Source organism: Brienomyrus brachyistius, chromosome 11 (assembly GCF_023856365.1).
Source record: "Brienomyrus brachyistius isolate T26 chromosome 11, BBRACH_0.4, whole genome shotgun sequence".
NCBI lineage: Eukaryota > Metazoa > Chordata > Actinopteri > Osteoglossiformes > Mormyridae > Brienomyrus > Brienomyrus brachyistius.
Window position 1 is genome coordinate 8,746,220 of NC_064543.1, and position 18,653 is coordinate 8,764,872.

Sequence of the window (18,653 nt, forward strand, 5' to 3'; positions counted from 1 at the left end):
CCGCTAGGGGGCCTGTTGACTAAATGGTTCTGGCTTTCGTTCTTTCCTGTTGTCTGTAGTGTCATACCAATCGTCCACGTTCAGCCCTGAAAAAAGATGATAAAAACTAGTTCTCCATTTATACCACAAAATACCGATTATTAATGCTCCAAAGAAATGCATCATCCATATTTTTTCGACTACAGATTTGCGTGATACTTCGATCACTTAAAATAAAATTACATATGTGTTAAAAGTGTAACGGAGGAGCGGCTAGTCAGCATGGGAACTCGTAATACCACACAATAATAATAATAATAATAATAATAATAATAATAATAATAGCCGGAAAGTTTATATATGCATCCTTTTAAATTTAACTTTTTGTTTGCTTTTAAGCGCATGTACAGATTATATTGTTTGACATTGTTATACGAGAATTCATACACGACTGAAACACTAAATAAAAACAAAAAACTTTTTAGGTCTCAGTTTAATAGCACATTAACCTAACCATGAGTGGTGAGGAGATTCAGTTATAGAGCCTTCATGTTTTCTATGAAGACCTGTCACGATTACTCATTTCCAGTACCATTACTAAGAACATCTGGCGATACTGCAAAGCACTTATGGTGAACCTGCGCACGCAGTCCAGCAGCAGAGAAGAAAAAAAAAAACAGTCTACTGCGCATGCGCCCTGGCACAGCTGCAGCAGTTCGGTACTAGACAGTGGCCCTTTGTGTTCCCCTGTAACTCTATACCGCGTTCTGCAGTTCGGATTAGAGTCTGTAACGATTTATACTTTTCTCACACCGGTTGAAACAAATTAAATCAGTGAGTCAAAACACAGCACAAAGTAGGGGCTGCTAGCCTTTACATTAAGTGCACATATTTATGCGTCTCATTAGTGAGAAATAAATCATTGGCAAATCCTTGAAATCGACATAAAACACTGTTGCTATTTCGTTATGATTTATCAGTTTTCTAAGATGATAATGGAAAAACCAACGTTGTTGTTCTAGCAATCGAGTGTCACATTGAAGCACTTTTAGATTTTGAGAACTGCAAGGACATGCGCATTCGTGGTTATGAAATAGAAGCGTTTTTTTTAATTAATTAGCATTCGAGAAAGATAAAGAATTAAATGTGGAAACCCATTGCATATTGTCGTTACGTTCTGAGCAATTTCCGTTAAATGTTTATGCAAGAAGGGCCGTGAAAGACATTTTGCGTTATTTGCCACTCAGATTGTTTTACGGTTGTTACTAGTGGAACGCAGTCTGACTGACATCTAAACGCATTAATGTGCATAAATGTAAATGAGCACTAGATGGAGCTATAGAACTTTTTACTGAACTTCAGACTAAACCAAGCTAAAATGTACACTGCACGTATTCAACATGTACCTCTTCTGTTTGTTACTTATTATGACTGTGCAAAAAAGGCGTAATTCGAGCAACCTTGTAAAGAAAGATGAAAGGTTTAAAGGGTCCGCATTTTCTTTCAGGTTGTCAACCTCCTGCCTGAAGTTTTGTCACAGAAATTAATTGTTGCAAAAAAGTAACAAGGATAACAAGAAAAATCCTTTAATGAATGACATCGTTGTCATTTTTTGCAACCACAGTATTTCAAAAACGAACGCAGAAAATATCGCTACCTTCGGAAAGAAAAGTGCTTTAGGGTGTTTATGTGACTTTCTGACTCCAACCTTCCCTCTTTCGCCTTTAACTATTTAGATGGTTTAAGTTGGAGATAACTGATCCTGGATCAGATCAGCGCACACAAGCTACTCCGAAGTTTCCTGCTAGTTATGGACTAGAAAGGGTGGATTTAAAGGCGAGACGGGCTTCGGGGGGGCGGGGATCTACTTCTCCTTCAGGCTTGTTGGAGTTGATTTGCCAGGCAGTTGTAACAAGTGGTTTTAGTTATCTTCTACAAGGATGGCACGTTGTTTAAAACGTCAGACTTTCCGCTGAGACTTAAGGCAATCCGGATTGCTGCGTGTTAAATCATTTACTGGTAAGTGTTTAGTTTGTCTCTTAAGTGCTGGAATAAGCGCGGCGTGGGAACGATGCGGATGGTTTTTTTAGCTGGTGTTCTTCCACCGTAATTAAGTGCAAAATAAACGTGATGTTCGCCTTTCTACTTACTTGTGTCACCTACTTTTAAAATAGAAATGCTGGAACTGGTTTGGGTATTGGAAGCACATGTTGCATCTCCAGCAAACACCATTAAAGCTAACTTGCTAACTGTTGCAAAATTGGCGACATAATCGTGATAGTCGCTGTTTGCCGATCTTATCTGACTGTTTTTTAATCACCTTGACCCAGATGTAATTTGCCGAAGTTACGTATCTGCAGTAACTGTGACGCTCCTACTAGTAAGTATAGTAACCAGCACCGACCATCGTCTTAGGCGAGTTAACCTGAAGCTATTGTTACCGGAAATATCTTTTTTAAAACCACATTTCGTACTATTACTCGGTCATTAGTGCTTAATATTTACTATAAAGTGTTGCAAACTAATAAACAGCAGCCGCTATATTGCTTTCTTTCCGAATTACTTGTCAGATTGTGTGCTTCGGGAACATTTCCCATGACTCTGAAACAAACGGACCTTGTTTTTGGGGGAAATGGACGTTTTAAGTAATTTGCTAATAACTATGGTGCGAGTTATAGATGGAAAGTGACTTGAAGTTTTGTCGCCGAGCCTTTTAAATCATCTTTCTTAAGGCTCCTTGTCGAGTTTAATTAAATGAAAACGCCTAAATAGGCGTTGAACGCTACTGATCTCTAATTTCTCCTTGTCACATTCTTTGCTTTATCCGTAATTCACATTTTTCTGTACATTATCAGCTTTTATCAGCTGTTGAGAGGCGCGTTTTGCTGAAGGCTGCTCTGCCTCCGCCACAGATTTATCTGCTTTATGACTCGGGTAAACGCGGGGGTCAGATTGTGGTACATTTTTTGATTTATCTGAATTCCTTTTAATGCAACTTGAAATTGGCCACTTTTGGCTCGATTGCTCGGACAGGAGGACCGGGACAGGCGTCTCCTAGTCTTTCGGACAATGAGCGGAAAAGAGTCGCGTTAACACCTCCTCGGCACACGGCATGGTGCCCTGGAAATACACGTGTTCCGTGGGCTCGGATCAGCTATTGTTGTCATCCTTTATTTTTTCGGTGCCGGAGCAGCTTTCCTCTGGATAAGGCGATGCAGCTGTTTAACTCGCCCACATTGTTCTCTTTCCTTCCCTGAGCCCTGGAAAGTTTGATGTTCCCCAGAGTATTGTTGTCGTTAGCAGGACGTCTAAATGGAGCGATTATTGCAAGATCAGTAGAAAAATAAAACGAGAACGTTTGGAAAATGTGTAACAAGGGTGTTTTGGATCATGTCGGTCCCGGTGCAAGAGTTCACCTCAAATCACTTCCACAGCTTTTTGTATCTGGTCGCATCTGTTTTGCACTTCGATGTGCGGTACATTTTAGCTTGGGATGTATCTCCCCGCCCTTTCAGTTGGAATGTGACCTTGCCCGTTTCCATTTTCACATTTGCTTTCGATGCGATGGTGATACAGCGATGATCTTGACTGTTTGGACAAACGTGGTATGTTATCCATAGCCCTGAAAGGAGACCACTTATTAACACCCCATTGTCTCAAGTTGCATGGGGTCTAATTGTGTGTGATGCATTGTTCAGACCTCCTGTTTGTTTTTTGAGCTTAAATGACTCCCTTTCTCAGATGAACCCCGATCAATCGAGTACATACCAAAACCTGGCATACTGTGATTCAAATTCTTGTGGTGGGTGATACTGGAACTTCAAGTTGTAGGATCTGGATATCTGATTACAATAGGTGGATTACAAACATGGGTTTAGGTTCTAGGTAGTTCAGGGCTGAATTTTAGCGCTTCTGAAGATCCTGTTGGTTCCCCTAGCAGCCCCTGACTGCACACTCCTGCTTAATGGTATTGGTTTTGTTCCTTACTTTGTTTCGTGCTAGTAAGCAATTGCTTCGCACAGTCTGCTTATTTCCAGACAAGAATGGCTCCTGTGCAGCTTGTTTTGTGCGTCTTTAATTGTGACCCCCCCCCCCCCAGGCATGTCCACAGCAATCCAGTAACAACCGGAAACGTGTGAAGATCAAATGTCACACAAGTGGCCAACGGCTTGAAGTTTTGCGCCTCTGCCAAAAAGAATATGAAGTAGTGGTTCATACTGTGTTTTAACGTCGTACTCTGGCCCCGATTATCATTGTCTGACGTGCTCTGCTTGTAAGTGACCCTTAGTGTTCGGCAAATCTTGCTGCAGTAATAATCAAAACCAAACTTTAAAGCTTTTTGGTCGCCTCATACAAACATTTTATAACTGTGTTGTAAATCACTGCATGGAGCTGTGCAAAAATATAGTGAAGGGTGCCAGTAATTGTGTGTTGTTCCATTTAACAGCCAGATGTGCCAGACATCTTGAAGACAAGGAAGTATTAAACACAGATCCTCCTATTCTTTGTATATTCTTATTGTTTGATATTTTTACATTGTTTCAGGTGTAAGTGCCTAAAATAGACTGTAACTGGATATATGGTTGTTTCTGCAGTCTTTCCATAATGGGGCGCACTAGTACGGTGCCCTTCCCATGTCGTTGTACCCCAAAGAATGAACCATCCGCCTTATTCTTGCTCCCCTGACCTTTGACCTCCAGTAAGACGCGTCACCAGGCACCTGTCCCATCACTCTGCTGGCTTGTGTCCCAACCTGCCTCTTAATTAGGGTTGATTGAACAGGTAACCGAACACTGATTTGGAGAACGGCCCCTGAATTCTGATGGCTTGGTATTTACCTGGTCTTTGTGAAAGATGGTCCTTGAATGGGGGAAAAAAAGAAATCATCCAGGCTGGCGAAAGCATGTTACAACTGAAATCTCGAGTTTTTCACAATGTCAGGTGACCACGGATCCCCGCTTTGGGGACTCGTGTGCAGGCTCGGAGTTTATAACGTTGCTCGTTCCCTGCTCTCTCTCACATACATGTGCATCAATAAACAGTGATGTTTTGTGGAGCCCACAATCCCACTGTAAATGCAGCAAGATATTTTATCTATAGACACCCTGTACTGTTCCACTTTTTATTGTCTTGGTTCGTTTATACTGGAAGGCATCTGTTCAGCATTTGATCTATGAATTAGCAACACTGTGTTCTGTGTGTGTGTGTGTGTGTGTGTGTGTGTGTGTTTGCCGCATAGTATTTTTATATATCTTTGTATCTTGCACTTGGCCGAATAGGGCTCTTGTAGAATATGAATTCCAGTGTGTATAGAGTGCAGATGGCTGTATAACAGTCCCTCTATTCAGCTTGTTGAAGATGTTTGATGGACATGTGTAATCTCCCGGGGGTGTGTCTCCAGACAGTTGTGTGTTTGATGGTTTCTCGATGTGTTAGCTGGGTAGCCTACTGGGGCTAATTAAAAAAAAAATTGTGGCTTTGGCTAATGACTGCTCTCCAGGTTGGCTCTGTCATTTCAGCGACACTAAGCATAGCTGCCTTGTGTTTTGGCTCTTTAATTTGGGGTGAAATTCAGAAAAGTACCTTGTTCAAGAGTGATCTGGCGAAACCCCATTCGGGAGGCCTTTGGGGTCGGTGTCTGTAACCATGGCAACCCCTTTTCCTCCAGTAATCCATCTTGACAGTGGAACTCGACACACATTTGACACTTATCACAAGTGTGCGTGTGATAAGTAGTAATTAAGGGAAATGGAACGTCTTACCAGCTGTGTCTGGGTGAAATCGCAGGATGCATGCGGGTGCAATGCTGCCTCTGATCGGGCTACTTAACCTCAGAGCACTTGTCTGTATGAATGTTCTGTATGAATTCCTGTATAAGGTTACAGGAATCGCCTTGAGATGCAGCGATGGAGATCGTGGATAAAACTTGTATGTGCACTAGTCCTTGCCTTTTAGCTGAAATATTTGAAATTGCCTCAAGTATTGTTTACTGTTTTCTAGTTGTTTCATTTTTTTTCCTCCCCTTGGTTAAGTTGGTGGGTGGAGTAGTGGCTCTCAGGATAGGAACCTTTGCCAGTAATCGTAAGGTTGCTGGTTTGAATCCTGTGAATCCCTAGAGCAAGGCCCTTAACCTGCGATTGCTTTGTTCTGGGTGTAACGTTAATCTGCATCCAGGCCTGTTGGCTGGTTCTCCAATTTACAAGGAAATTTGGGGGTTGGTGGAGGGGATTGGCAGTCCAGCCACTGGGGAAAAAACTCCCACTGGTCCATTGGGACTAGTGTGGTGCTGAGGTGTCACCTGCCACCTTGCACTCAGGTTCTCATCCCTGAGGTGGTTTGTTGTGAGATGGGTGTGGCAGTGCACTGTAACCAGCGCATGCTCCTCACCTCTCACTGTAACCGGCGCGCGCTCCTCACCTCTCACTGTAACCGGCGCGCGCTCCTCACCTCTCACTGTAACCGGCGCGCGCGCTCCTCACCTCTCACTGTAACCGGCGCGCGCGCTCCTCACCTCTCACTGTAACCGGCGCGCGCGCTCCTCACCTCTCACTGTAACCGGCGCGCGCGCTCCTCACCTCTCACTTTAACCGGCGCGCGCGCTCCTCACCTCTCACTGTAACCGGCGCGCGCGCTCCTCACCTCTCACTGTAACCGGCGCGCGCGCTCCTCACCTCTCACTGTAACCGGCGCGCGCGCTCCTCACCTCTCACTGTAACCGGCGCGCGCGCTCCTCACCTCTCACTGTAACCGGCGCGCGCGCTCCTCACCTCTCACTGTAACCGGCGCGCGCGCTCCTCACCTCTCACTGTAACCGGCGCGCGCGCTCCTCACCTCTCACTGTAACCGGCGCGCGCGCTCCTCACCTCTCTCTAAGTTGGTTGTACCTCGTACTTAAATGAATGGTAACTAATGTCTGTAGTTCAATGTCTCATATGACTGTTCATTTGTAATTATTTAACATTTTGAAATAAGTCTCTTGTATCTGTCAGTAACCAGGTCCTGTGCTTGTTTGCAGCTGCGAATCTTCTATCCAGTGACGGGGATCTATTTTTTTTTTTTTTTTTTTGATGGCGATGGAGTCTTATCGAGTCGGTGGCATTTCTGGTGGCAGCTTACCTTCGGCATACCTGGCCCACGAGTGCCCAAGCAGACCCGTGAGCAGTGGACCTGGCAGATACGGCCTCAGCATCCGCGTGCAGGGGATCGGCGGACACCCGTACGTCGTGCTCAACAACCGGGAACGAGAGCCTTCACCCTGTGAGGAACTCGAGAGCAATGGGCACAGCGCCGATGGGGACACTGGCGCGCAGTACGGCCAGGACAGGTACACCCCTCCCTGGGAGCAGCACCCAGATAACTCTCTTGTGGAGTACAGGTCGCACAAACAGATGCTTTTTGCTGGATCCCACAATGGGGTTACTGAGTTCCGGGAGTCGCAGAAGAAGGCATCCTCTCTGCTGAACTTCCAGAGACACCCAGAGCTGCTCCGCCCATACGACCCTGAGAACAACCGGCTAAACCTGGAGGACCTTCCTGCTCTGACGCCCCGACCCGCTTCCTTATCCGAAACTGGAAGTCTCCCTTGCTCACAAGTCACTCGCGGCATGTCCCCCGGCTTGGATAAGCCTGGTACCTCTGCCACACCGGCGTACGAGGATCGGTTCCCACAGCAGTCGTCAGAGGTCCAGTCCCTCCCTCGGCGACACGTGCCGTCACCAGACAGGCCAGCATTCCAGGTTCAGCCTGAGACCCAGGAGATGCTCTTACCAGATCTGAAGCCCCAGTTCCGACAGTTGGTCAGGCCCGAGACTCAGGATCAGCAGAAGCCACAACCTGAGACACGGGTCCAGTCTCCCCCTCATCAGCAGGCAAAGCCCCAGAAGCCAGTGCAGCCCACCTCTCAGGATCAACAGAAGCCGCAAACTCAAGCTGCCGCCGTGGCCCCATCTGCCCCTGATGGGGGTCAGCAGGCCGGAGTGGCGCCGCCGGCCAGCACCAGTGCCAGCTCAAGCCTGGAGCGCAGTCGCCGGAAGCCGGACGTCCTGCTCCTTCGCCGGCACGACTCCAGCGGTCCAGTGCTGCAATCCCAACATTCCAGCCAGTCTTCCCCTTCTCCCTCATCCACTTCTAGGCCTCTCCTTGGAGACCCACTGGAATCCCTGGGCTTAGACCCCATCAACCGTCACCAGAACCGACGGTACATCCCATTCCTGCCAGGCACGGGCCGTGACATCGACACGGGCTCCATCAAGGCGGTGGAGGAGCTAATTGACAAGTTTGATGGCAAGGAAGGTCACCAACGCAGGGGTCGGGCTGGGCGACGAAATCGCATTAACCCAGAGGAGCGCAAGCGCTCCCGCAGCGTGGACAGCGCCTTTCCCTTCGGCGTCAGAGGGGACACCGATTACCTGGAGGAGTTCAGCAGGAACCAGGGCCGGTCCACCGAGCATGTGCTCCGGCCCTCACAGCTGCGGCAGCTGAAGGGGGCTCTGGCCCAGGACCCCCCTGGCCCCACCTCGCCCCCTAGGGGCAAGGCGGGCACAAGTGCTGCGGCTCGTTGCGGAAGTGCTCCAGGCTCCCCACAGGGCACTGCGCTCCATGGTGCGAACTCCGCCCTGAGCTGCAGGACTGCAGTGAGCAGGTCTTCCACACTGCCGCTGGAGTCAAAGGGAGGAGACGAGCCGAAATCCATGCGGTCTTTCAAAGTCTTGACGGGCGTGGCGGCGGCCTCTCCAGCCGTGTCCGTGAGTAGTGCCCCCAAGAAGAAGGACACAGACAATCTGGTAAATGTTATCGATGGGAGGCGTTTACAGTTATAACGACGTTTCGGTCAACGATGGACCGCAGAAACGCTCGCGAGATTATAGCACAGCTGAATAATGTACAGTACGCAATACTTGATGATAACGGTTATTTATGCATTTAATTTTTATCATTATTTAGACTATACCATATAGCCTGGGTGCCTAGGGGACTATACCACCTAGATTGGTGTAAGGACACTGATGTTTGCACAGTGACAAAATTGCCTGCCCACGCATTTCTCAGAATGCATCCCCGCTGTTAAACACACCGTGTTTACAGGACTGTATTTACACTACACTGATAAGTAATGCATAATAATTCTTGAGGTTTTATGGATGATCGCAATTATTGTGTATTATAGTTCAAATAACAATCGGAATGTGTCTCATTCACGAAATGATCTGTTTATAAGGGGTAAGATGAGAAGTCATGCAGTGAGCAGTTAATCATAAGCGCAGCCTAAGGGAACCCCCTCCCGTCATTGGGCTGCTTGTCATCTTTCTGCAGGTGACTCCCGACCTGCTGAAGGATCAGCAGACGCTTTCGCAGCAAACCAACGAAGAGACGGCTAAACAGATATTATTCAATTACCTGAAGGACGGGTAAGCGGGCTGGGGTCTGGGCCGCCCTGCGTGGAGGCCGGTGCCTTTGGCGTATCCCCAGGTCGCCGATACCTCGTGAACGCCGCCGTTTTCGTAATTGCTCATCCAGCATGGGATCCTCACGAGACGCCTGGGGGGGGGGAGGGGGGTGGCACACTGCGCACACACACCCACACGCGCTACAGGCAGCTCACAGACTGTTAACTACACGTTTTGATCGGTGGGAGGAACCGTGAGCAAACAGTGGAGGAACAAGCTAATGCCACATTTCAGGCTTCGCTCAACAGCTTTTTTTTTTTTTTGTGTGCAAACGTTGCCCCTGCTTGGTTTATAAAGTTCCCTGTCAGGGGCCCGTGTGAGCTGCAGATGTTCCTCATCGGTCAGCCTGCGTATGATTTGTGCTCCTCCACGTTACACCAGACCTCTGGTTGCTCAAGTGCTTCCCACAGATGTCCAGGGCCTGAACTGCTGCCTATTTTGAAATCTTACCTCCTGGCCTCCCTATCCATAAAGAAACATGGAAAAATCCCACGTCGTCGTAACTGCATGCAGGCCAGAGGTGTGTGTGTGTGTGTGTGTGTGTGTGTGTGTGTGTGTGTGTGTGTGTGTGTGTGTGTTTTTTTTTTTTTTTCCTTTGTTTCTCAAGAATTACAGCACACAGGCTCTCCTGTTCCGCCCAACGCGGGAAAGTCAGCATCACAGCTGATCTGATTAAGACAATAGGGGGAAGACTGTGATGGGAGAAATTTAGATACGGACCAGTGCATTCTGGGTCACAGGGAGGGGGCTGTTATGGCGCATGCTTAGCTGTGGACGTGTGTGTGCAGCGGCATGGGGGAGGTACTGTGTTCGAGTCCAATCTCAAGGCACGGCAAGTTCAGAGGAAGGAAACGTGGAAAGAGGAGCCGCTTGTCAGAGGCATAAATATTGGGATAAGGTTTTATCCCATAGAATTTTAATTAAGGCGTGTTTATGTCAGTGTATCTTAAGAGCCCTTTTACGTGTTTAATACGTGTAAATTGTTTTGTGCCCTGTTTTTGGTGGAATCACTCCTGCCTGTCGTGACTAATCCACACAGAAAGCATTGTTCTTCTGAGCCGCGGAGCTGAACAGGGCCCTGCGGAGGAGCCGTGCTTTAATTATGAGTATAACGCCGCGATGGAACGGCGGAGAGAAGCGAAACCTAATCCCGTGCCGACACAGAGCCCCGGGGCGGTTTACCCTCGTTGGTTACTCATGTGCTAGTAATGAAATATTGCTGAAAATACTGGTTATATATTGTAATAATGGGCTGGGAGATTTATTGCAGGTCATGAGTTTAAATCTGCGTTTCCCCCAAAGACACCTTTCATTCTATCAAAACGTGAGCAAAAAGTGAGCAAACGATTAAGCGAATGAATGAGGAGGGTGATGGAGGCCTGCGGCGCCGCCCTCCCTAAGTCGTTACGGCCATGGAAGACTGTCTTCGTCACGCCTGCCATCGCGCCTTGATCTGCCCGAGATTTGCCGGTTCAACCAGTTGTGACAGCTGCCTTTCTTTGCCTGTTTTTAGGAGCCCTGATAATGACGACACACAAAGAGGAAGGTCAACGTGGTCTTTGAAAAAATCCAGACATTGAAGTCGAGGGCTGCAGGGAACGTGCAGGGGGACAACAAAGTAAGACTTTTTTTTTTTCCTTCTGGAAGCTTCCAGAAGTAGTAAAAGAGCTATTTACTCTGCAGGCAAAGGAAAGTAAGCATTAGAATGTGTTTTGTCATTGAAGGTTTTCATTTGCGTTAAAAGCTTTTGTTTGTGTGGGGGGGGGGGGGGGGGGACCTTGTGTGTTTGACAAAAGTTGGAACATTGGAAGATATAAATATTACTGTCAAGGATTCAGGAGGATTATAAACAGACAAAATCTATTTTAAAGAGAGGTTTTGTAGCTTGGTCGCACCACAGTCCAGGCCAAAGTCTTAGTCGGGTTAGTGAGAAACCCGTGGGAGGCGCCATGTGTAATTAGCGGATTCTTGGTTGTAATTTGCCCTCCACAGCCTCCTGAAGCAGCCAGTGAGGTGAAAGCTCTGCAGGACCAGAAGAGTCAACTGGAAAAAGAGGTGACAGTGCTTAAGAAACGGCTGGAGGAGGAAACCAAGGTGCCCTGTCGCTTTGCTGCTTGTCTGATCCTTTGGCTGGCGGCCATGTTGGTGCACTGTCCTGTTTTTCTGTAACGTGCTGCTTCATCTCCTGCATGGCGTCCAGGGGGCTCCCTCTGCTTCTGACGCGGATAACGGGGGAAAGCAATGTCCCCCGACTCAATGTGCCAAAAATAAAATACAGTAACGTAAAAGCTTGACCTTCCCTGGTCAGTGGTTATGGTACTGGGTTTATGGTCAGGAGTGTCGTCATAACAATAATAATAATGATTTTTATTTATATATCGCTTTACATGAACTCAGACGCTTACAGAGAAATGACACAAAAAACACAATACATTATGCATTGGGAAGGTTGGATGCCTTGGCAAAAAGAGAGGTTTTTAGCTTGGTTTGAAACAGAGGTCAATAAACGAAATGGCAGTGGGGAGTGAGTTCCAAAGGCGGGGAGCTAAACGGGGAAATGCACGGTCACCATAGCTATGTAATTTGGAAGGGGGGTGAGAAGAGAGCAGTGGAGGAAGATCTGAGACTGCGGGGAGGCTGGAAAGGGAGAAGCAGTTCAGCAAGGCACGATGGGCTTTGGTTATTAAGAGCTTTGAATGTCGGACAGCATTTCAAAGTGGATGCGCCCTTTTATAGGGAACTCTGCAGGATGGGTGTTGTGTTAGTAGGAATGAGTGTAAGTAAGGAGGGCAGCAGAACTGTGAACTACCTGAAGTTTATGGGAAGATTTAGCAGAGATACCAGCGAGTAGTGAGTTGCAGTAGGCAAGATGACTAGAGATAAAAGGCATGAATGAGGGACTCTGCAGCAGAGTTCAAAAGGTATGGCCTAATGCGGGCGATGTTACGGAGATGAGTAGCCTGTTTTTACTATGGCGCAAAGGTGTGCGTCAAATGAGAGGGTTGGGTCAAAGGTGACACCAAACTTGTGGACCAGAGGAGAGGGAGAGATGGTAGTGTGGTCCAATTTGAGGGTTGATTTTTTTCCCAAAGACAATTAGTTCAGTCTTATCACTAGTTTCAGTTTTCGAAAATTATGGCTCATCCATAGTTTGATTTCAGAGAGGCAGGATTCTGTGTTTGCAAGTGGGAGGGTCATCCTTCCATACCCTGATTTGAGGACACTATACCTGAATTGTTTGACACATTTTTGTTTTTAATAAATTGATGAAAGTTTATGAAATTTTTAAAAGCAGTTAAATGGGAAAGCTGTTTGCTTTGGAATAATTGGTCATTAAGTAGCACCAGTTAGATTCCCTGAAGTGAGGAACCGTAATGTCCAACCTTGGTGTACCTCGTTAGAAGGGAACCGTAATGCTTTTGTCCTACAGAAGACAGCTGGTCCGGCGGAGGCCCAGGAGAACATTGGGATGAGGGATCTGCAGAGGAGTAAGGAGGAGTGTGCCCACCTGCAGGAGCTGCTTTCCAAAGCAGAGGAGGAGCTGCGCACCACTATGGAGGAGTAATTGGCTTTACTGATGCTGTCTTAGCCTGCACCCCAGGCCACTCCATCCTGAGGTTTACAGGCTCTCTTGTGGAGGTCCTTCCCAAGGTTCTCATGTTGCTTCTTCGCTCATAAGGCTCTTCCAGGTGAAGATGGAGAAAGAAAAACACCAGACGGAGATCAGGGATCTTCAGGATCAGCTGTCGGAGATGCATGATGAGTTGGATGGTGCCAAGAGGGGCGAGAGTGAAGGCAGGGAACAGGAGGCCGTTTTGGATGTAAGCTGTGGTGGAACGGCCAACCTTGAGATACTTATCTGTCTTTGATCTGTACCCGCTGGCGCCTGTCAACAACAAATGGGACAAGTCAGAAGAGGAGATCTTGATAAGGGAGTTTGCATTGTGGTGCCTGCAGGACTGATGGTTGAGGAAGATGATGTATGTGGCTTTGGCCTAGCTGACCTCCCCCTTTCCTCACAAATTCCTCCCGCAGGAGATGATGCAGCTGAAGCTGGACTTCCAGGAGCTGCTGCAGGTGAAGGAGGAACAGGAGGAGCTGATTCGGCGCCGGTGAGCGCGAGCTGACCGCCTTGAAGGGGGGCCTTAAAGGAGGAGGTGGCCACGCATGACAAGGAAGTGGACACACTGAGGGAGCAGTACGAAGAGGAAATCCGCAAGCTGCTGTCATGCGTGGAGGACGCCAAGCTGGTACGGCGACTGGTGGAACGAGATCATGAGTAAATCCATGACACTCGTGACAAAAAACACAAAAGCTTCTCCTGGGTGGTAGCTTGCTGACATCGGATCTCTTAATTGCTTTGTTTTTCTCATGCTGATGTTTGGGTTCAGTTATTTCGAATGTGGTCCTTGATGTTGCTTAATCCATCAGCATGCTTAGCAGTGCGATTGCGCACTGTTCGAGGGTTCGGTCTCTCCTGAATTCCTGACAAAAGCTGCTTATGCATTTGTGTCTCTCGTAACCATACCCCAGGGCAGTTTCTCTCTCGTGTCATAGGACCGTGAGCATTTCCTGCTGCCGGCAGCGTGCTGTGACAGTCTGCTAAAGGGCTCAGAAGACGGCAAGGTGTAGCTTTTCTGGTCAGCCGCTCTTCCAGAGCTCGGCACCCCGACAGGTGCTTTCGATGCCCTGACAGACAGGGTAACGAGGCATACCTGAAGACAGTCAGATCTGCGTTGCGGTCGTGGGCTGCGTCACTCGCTAGGCCTGAGGGCGTACTTTCAGCATTATCATCCGACATTTGTGCCACAGGAAAAATATCCCTAAAGAACCTCTGTGCCTCTTGGTTTATTCCCCCCCCTGCATATTTTGGGTGTGGCTGTTGGAGAGTGAATCTCTTGCATCATGCTTTGAGTGTCTGGCAGCTGTGTGCTGGGGGTCCACTTCCTGTTTTGTTAGGCAGTGTCGGGAGCAGGTTTCCTGCTGGATCAGCCTTCCTCCGCATTTTTTCTGCCTCACATAGAGTTATTTCCCAAGTTAAGAGTATGAAGTCTCCATAGCCATGAGGTTTGTTGTGTGAACTTTCTCACCGTACCAACGCTCAACGCCCTGGTCTGGGGACATGACTTGTAGCATTTTCAGTGCTCAGATCCAGGGGATGCAGCTAGCCTGTAAACTCAAAGCACTTGGGTTAATAAGCTTAAAATCCACCAGTGTTTATTAGTATGTTTCGGATCCTTCTGCTCTGTGGAATGACTCTCAAAATTAGCCTGGGCAGGACATTAAAAATGCAACAATTTAGACATCGTTATATCAGGTTTAGAGGTAAATACTTCTCAGCACCATGATGTGAAGTTGGAGCAGCCCCCTGGGAATATTCCCCCTGCCCCTCCCCGCAAGTGGCGGTGTGGGGTTGGTGTCGTGTTTGCGTGGTGACCGATTTCACAGTGGGAAGAGGCCGCGACCTGCTGCTTAATGCCCCGCTGCGATTCTCCTGTCCCGTTTTGTCTCTTAGCGACGCTGTCGTCTGTCGCCCCCCCCCCCCCCCCCCCACTGGGAACTGGAGCACCGATTCGCCCCCCCGTCCGTTAATTGCAGTGGCAGGCCGTCACTGATCTAACGAGCCCTTGTGTTTCTTGCCCATGTGCCTCCGTTGGCAGGTTGGTAATTGTCAGCCAGGTTTGATGAATGACAGCTTTGTTTCATGAGATGATAATGAGGGTGATGGTAGAAGCTAAGTGAGAAGCTTGGTGTTGGGGGGGTTCGTTAATGGGGGCTGTGTGAAACTCCTCCACAAGAGCGGTTAGTTAACCCCCCCCCCCCAAGTTTAAAGAGGGATTAAAAAATTTTAATCCAGAAAGTATGATGAATTGAAGATTGACGTTTGCAGTAGGGAAGTGCGAAGGTTTTGTTTAAGATTTTCTAGATCAGGGGGTCACCAACATGGTGCCCGCGGGCACCAGGACGCTCGCAAGCACCACATGAGTCGCCCACGGACCTGTTCTAAAAATAGCACAACTCACCATTGAGCAGCGTTTAAACGTTTAAAACGTGTATTATACATGATTTAAGAAGAGTGTATCAAACTGGTAGCCCTTTGTATGGCTCAGTACCCATGAAGTAGCTCTGTTTCAAAAAGGTTGGTGACCCCTGGTCTAGATGTTTCGATTCATGATTAAATTGTACAGTCGGTCTGACTTCTGTTGGAGTTCTGGGAGGAGGTCACCCCCAACAATGTGTTTGGTATGTGTTGGGGGGGAAATGGTTGTTCAGTCTGCAAAAGCGGCTGTGATTGAGGGCGTTTGCAGGCTGCTTTTGAGGTGCAGGTGTCAGCAGCCCCATGTGAACCTAGTTGACGCACCCCAGGAGCAAACCCCGGGGGTGTTCTCACTGTGCTTCTTTTGGGGGGGGGGGGGGGGGGGGGGCTGTTCTGCCCAGCCCACCCCACAGACAGACCTTTGCCATTTTTGTTACGCGTCGCTGCATCAGTCTGACGGACCCCCCCTGTATGCCATTTCGCACGTACGAGGCTGTTCGGTGCCTCCGGCGAGAAGCCTGAGGCTTTTGGGGGTGACGGTTTGAGGTGCTGATTTGGTGTAAAGCCAGATGAGGAGGAGTTGGGGGGGGGGGGGGGGGAGAGTCAGAGAGAGAGAGGGTGGGGGAATGAGAGATAAGCAGAGCAGCGTTCATCTGGTTGCAATCAGGAACTTGGTTACCCCGTCTGCCAGCGATCTGCCCCAGTGAAGCAAGATAGTGCGAAGAAATTCTTAGATTGCTTTCCTATTTTCTAGTTCTGTCACCTTTTGTGAAAAAGCTTTGTTACCCGCGGTGGGTGAGAGAGAGTGTCAGAGAGAGTCTGTTTCAGTATTGAGGACTCTTTATTTTTCTGGTGTATTTTGTGTATGACAAAAAGGAGGCATGGACTCCATGGCTGATGGGCGGGGGGCGGTGGTCCCATCTCCCTCACCCCCGCTGAGCTCTGATCCTCAGTGGGCCACTGCAGCGAGCTGCCAGCCGCTCCTGCCGAGGTCCCGCTTTGCATGTGGGCTGTGTGGGGGGCCCGGGCACTCGATTCAACTCAGAATGACCATAACAGTCCTTTGTAGCCCCCTCCCCCCACATTCTGTGAAAGCTTTCTTGCAGAAGGGATTGTTTGATCTTTTAATCGCTGGTTTGCCTACATGTCAAGAGCCAAATGGTGAGATTTTTTTCCATTGAATGTGTGTTTATTTTTTTCCCCCGTTGGACCCTTATTCGGCCACCAGGTTGCCTGTTTGGGAGAGCAGGTTTGGAGACGTAATCTGATCCTATCTCGTTGGCTCTCCTTACGCAAGACGAGGTCCTCCAGTATCAGCGTGTGATACGTACCTGCGATACAGTTGGGGCTGTTCCTCGCCATGTGACTGAGGCCGGCAAGCTACGTTTCTGCAAGCTACTTCCCCGCAGGCTTTTCATTTAGCAAGGGGTCCTTTGCTGATCGAAGCAGACGCATGGCAGACTAATTAGCGAGGCTTGGAGAATAAGGGAAAAACCCGGAGAGCTGCGGCAAACGGCCCCATGTCTGTCACCCGCCCCAAACTGTGCCTTTTTAAAACTGCATCCCTTTATTGCCACATTACCCAGCACCTCTGAGTCACTGCTGGCCTCCTCTCCCGCCTGGTCAGACCACTAATATCACTAGCAATTGAGCCGATGAACTTAAATGACTTGAATAATTGATTTACTGCTAAAGCCGCAGCTGGATCAAGGCTTCAGCCGCTTTCGGGGGGGGGGGGGGAAAGCTGGACTCCGACTGTTACCCCCCCGCAAAGGTCTTTATTTTCCCTAACAATTTAAGTGGCCATGGCTCGCTGATATTTGAGCGAGGGGTGGCTGCGGGTTACGGCCGTCCTGTGCTGGAGACGTGCCTGATCTTCTCAAACAGCACTTTTCAATTTTCACGATCTCTCCATTAATACTCCTGTAGTGAGTAGGTTTCACACCCGTGCTTTCTGGGGGGGGCGGCATGTGGTAAGGCATACCTCCACGCTGGCCAAGCTCAGCAAGCGGCCGTCTGTAGGATTTTGTGTACAGTACGCTGTGTTTGCTTTCACCGCGTGACTTGCAAAGATCTTGAACAGCTTCTTTGTGCAGACATTAAGGATACATGAGACTTTTTCTCGATTCGACGCCGTCCTGCTGTCCAGCCCAGTGAGTGTCGAACGCCCTTCCAAACCGTTGCCAATGTAAATAACCCTGGTGTGAAGTAAAATCTCACCAGCACCTTATCCAACACCAGGATATGAGAAGTTAAGGTCTGCGATAAGAATTTTTACCATTACCCAATGTAAAGGGCTAAAACGCAGGCTCTGTGCCTCACCTATGGAGGTGCTGTTATCACAGCTGGGCCTGGGAAGGTCGTGAGGTCGTGTCTCCATCCTGGCTAATGTTACACTGGGGTAGTGAAGTCGGAGACGGGGGGTGAGGGGGCAACCCGCTGGGTCTCCAGGACCCTCAGAACACATGCTGTTCAGCGGGGAAGTTAATCGTCCAGCCTTTTGGTGAATTAAATTTTCTGTCATTTGTTCTATTGGAACCTTTTCAGACTCCCTTCCGAATCTTGTGCTGCTAGCGTCTCTCTCCGCAGGGATTTGCTTTTCTTTCTTTCTTTTTTTTATTGCTGTGGATTAAGCAACATTGTAACTTTGTCACAGTGGCCGTCCTATCGGAAAATCTCAGGCCACCATGCTGATAACAGGAAACCTTTGTGTCCAGATAGGATTCGGAAGGTTTGAGGTTCATGCTGGCCTGGAATTGGGGGGGAGTCATTGTGATTCAATTTGGATGCCGTAGGGATGGATGAATGGGCACCCAGGATTAGGGGGTGGTGTGGCTTGGGGGCGGAGCTTTCTAATGGGATGAATGGGCAGCACTGGAATTCCTACCAGTACCTGCTGGGATCTTGGTGCGCTACTTCTCTGGGTGTCACTGCCTACTCCCGTCACCGTAAATGTTACTGTAGGGCACACGCCATACACAGAATATATATAAACTGAAAAAACCCTGAAATTTTTTATAGTACAGATGCTCCTATACTTGTGAACGAGATGCGTTGAGAACGGCCGTTCGTAACTTAAAATGATGGTGAATAATGACTTACGAACATTTTAAGGGTATGCGCAAGTTCAAAGAACTAGGATGCTGGGAGTCCGCGCGCTACGCTGCCGCGCGGCGGGAATAGCGGCCAGA

The 18,653-nt window shown here is 48.5% G+C and overlaps 1 protein-coding gene across 1 annotated transcript in view; it reads left to right on the top strand.

Moving 5' to 3' along the window:
• Window positions 1-1,839: 1,839 nt before the first annotated feature.
• The window catches only part of LOC125751566 (cingulin-like protein 1), a 28,090-nt gene continuing 11,276 nt past the window's right edge, over window positions 1,840-18,653 (top strand). Inside the window, 11 exon segments of the mRNA XM_049030553.1 lie at window positions 1,840-1,998; window positions 6,995-8,762; window positions 9,292-9,386; window positions 10,939-10,955; window positions 10,958-11,043; window positions 11,418-11,519; window positions 12,856-12,986; window positions 13,105-13,246; window positions 13,461-13,538; window positions 13,540-13,563; window positions 13,565-13,675. Coding sequence (XP_048886510.1) covers window positions 7,047-8,762; window positions 9,292-9,386; window positions 10,939-10,955; window positions 10,958-11,043; window positions 11,418-11,519; window positions 12,856-12,986; window positions 13,105-13,246; window positions 13,461-13,538; window positions 13,540-13,563; window positions 13,565-13,675 — 2,502 coding nt within the window. The 5' untranslated portion in view covers window positions 1,840-1,998; window positions 6,995-7,046.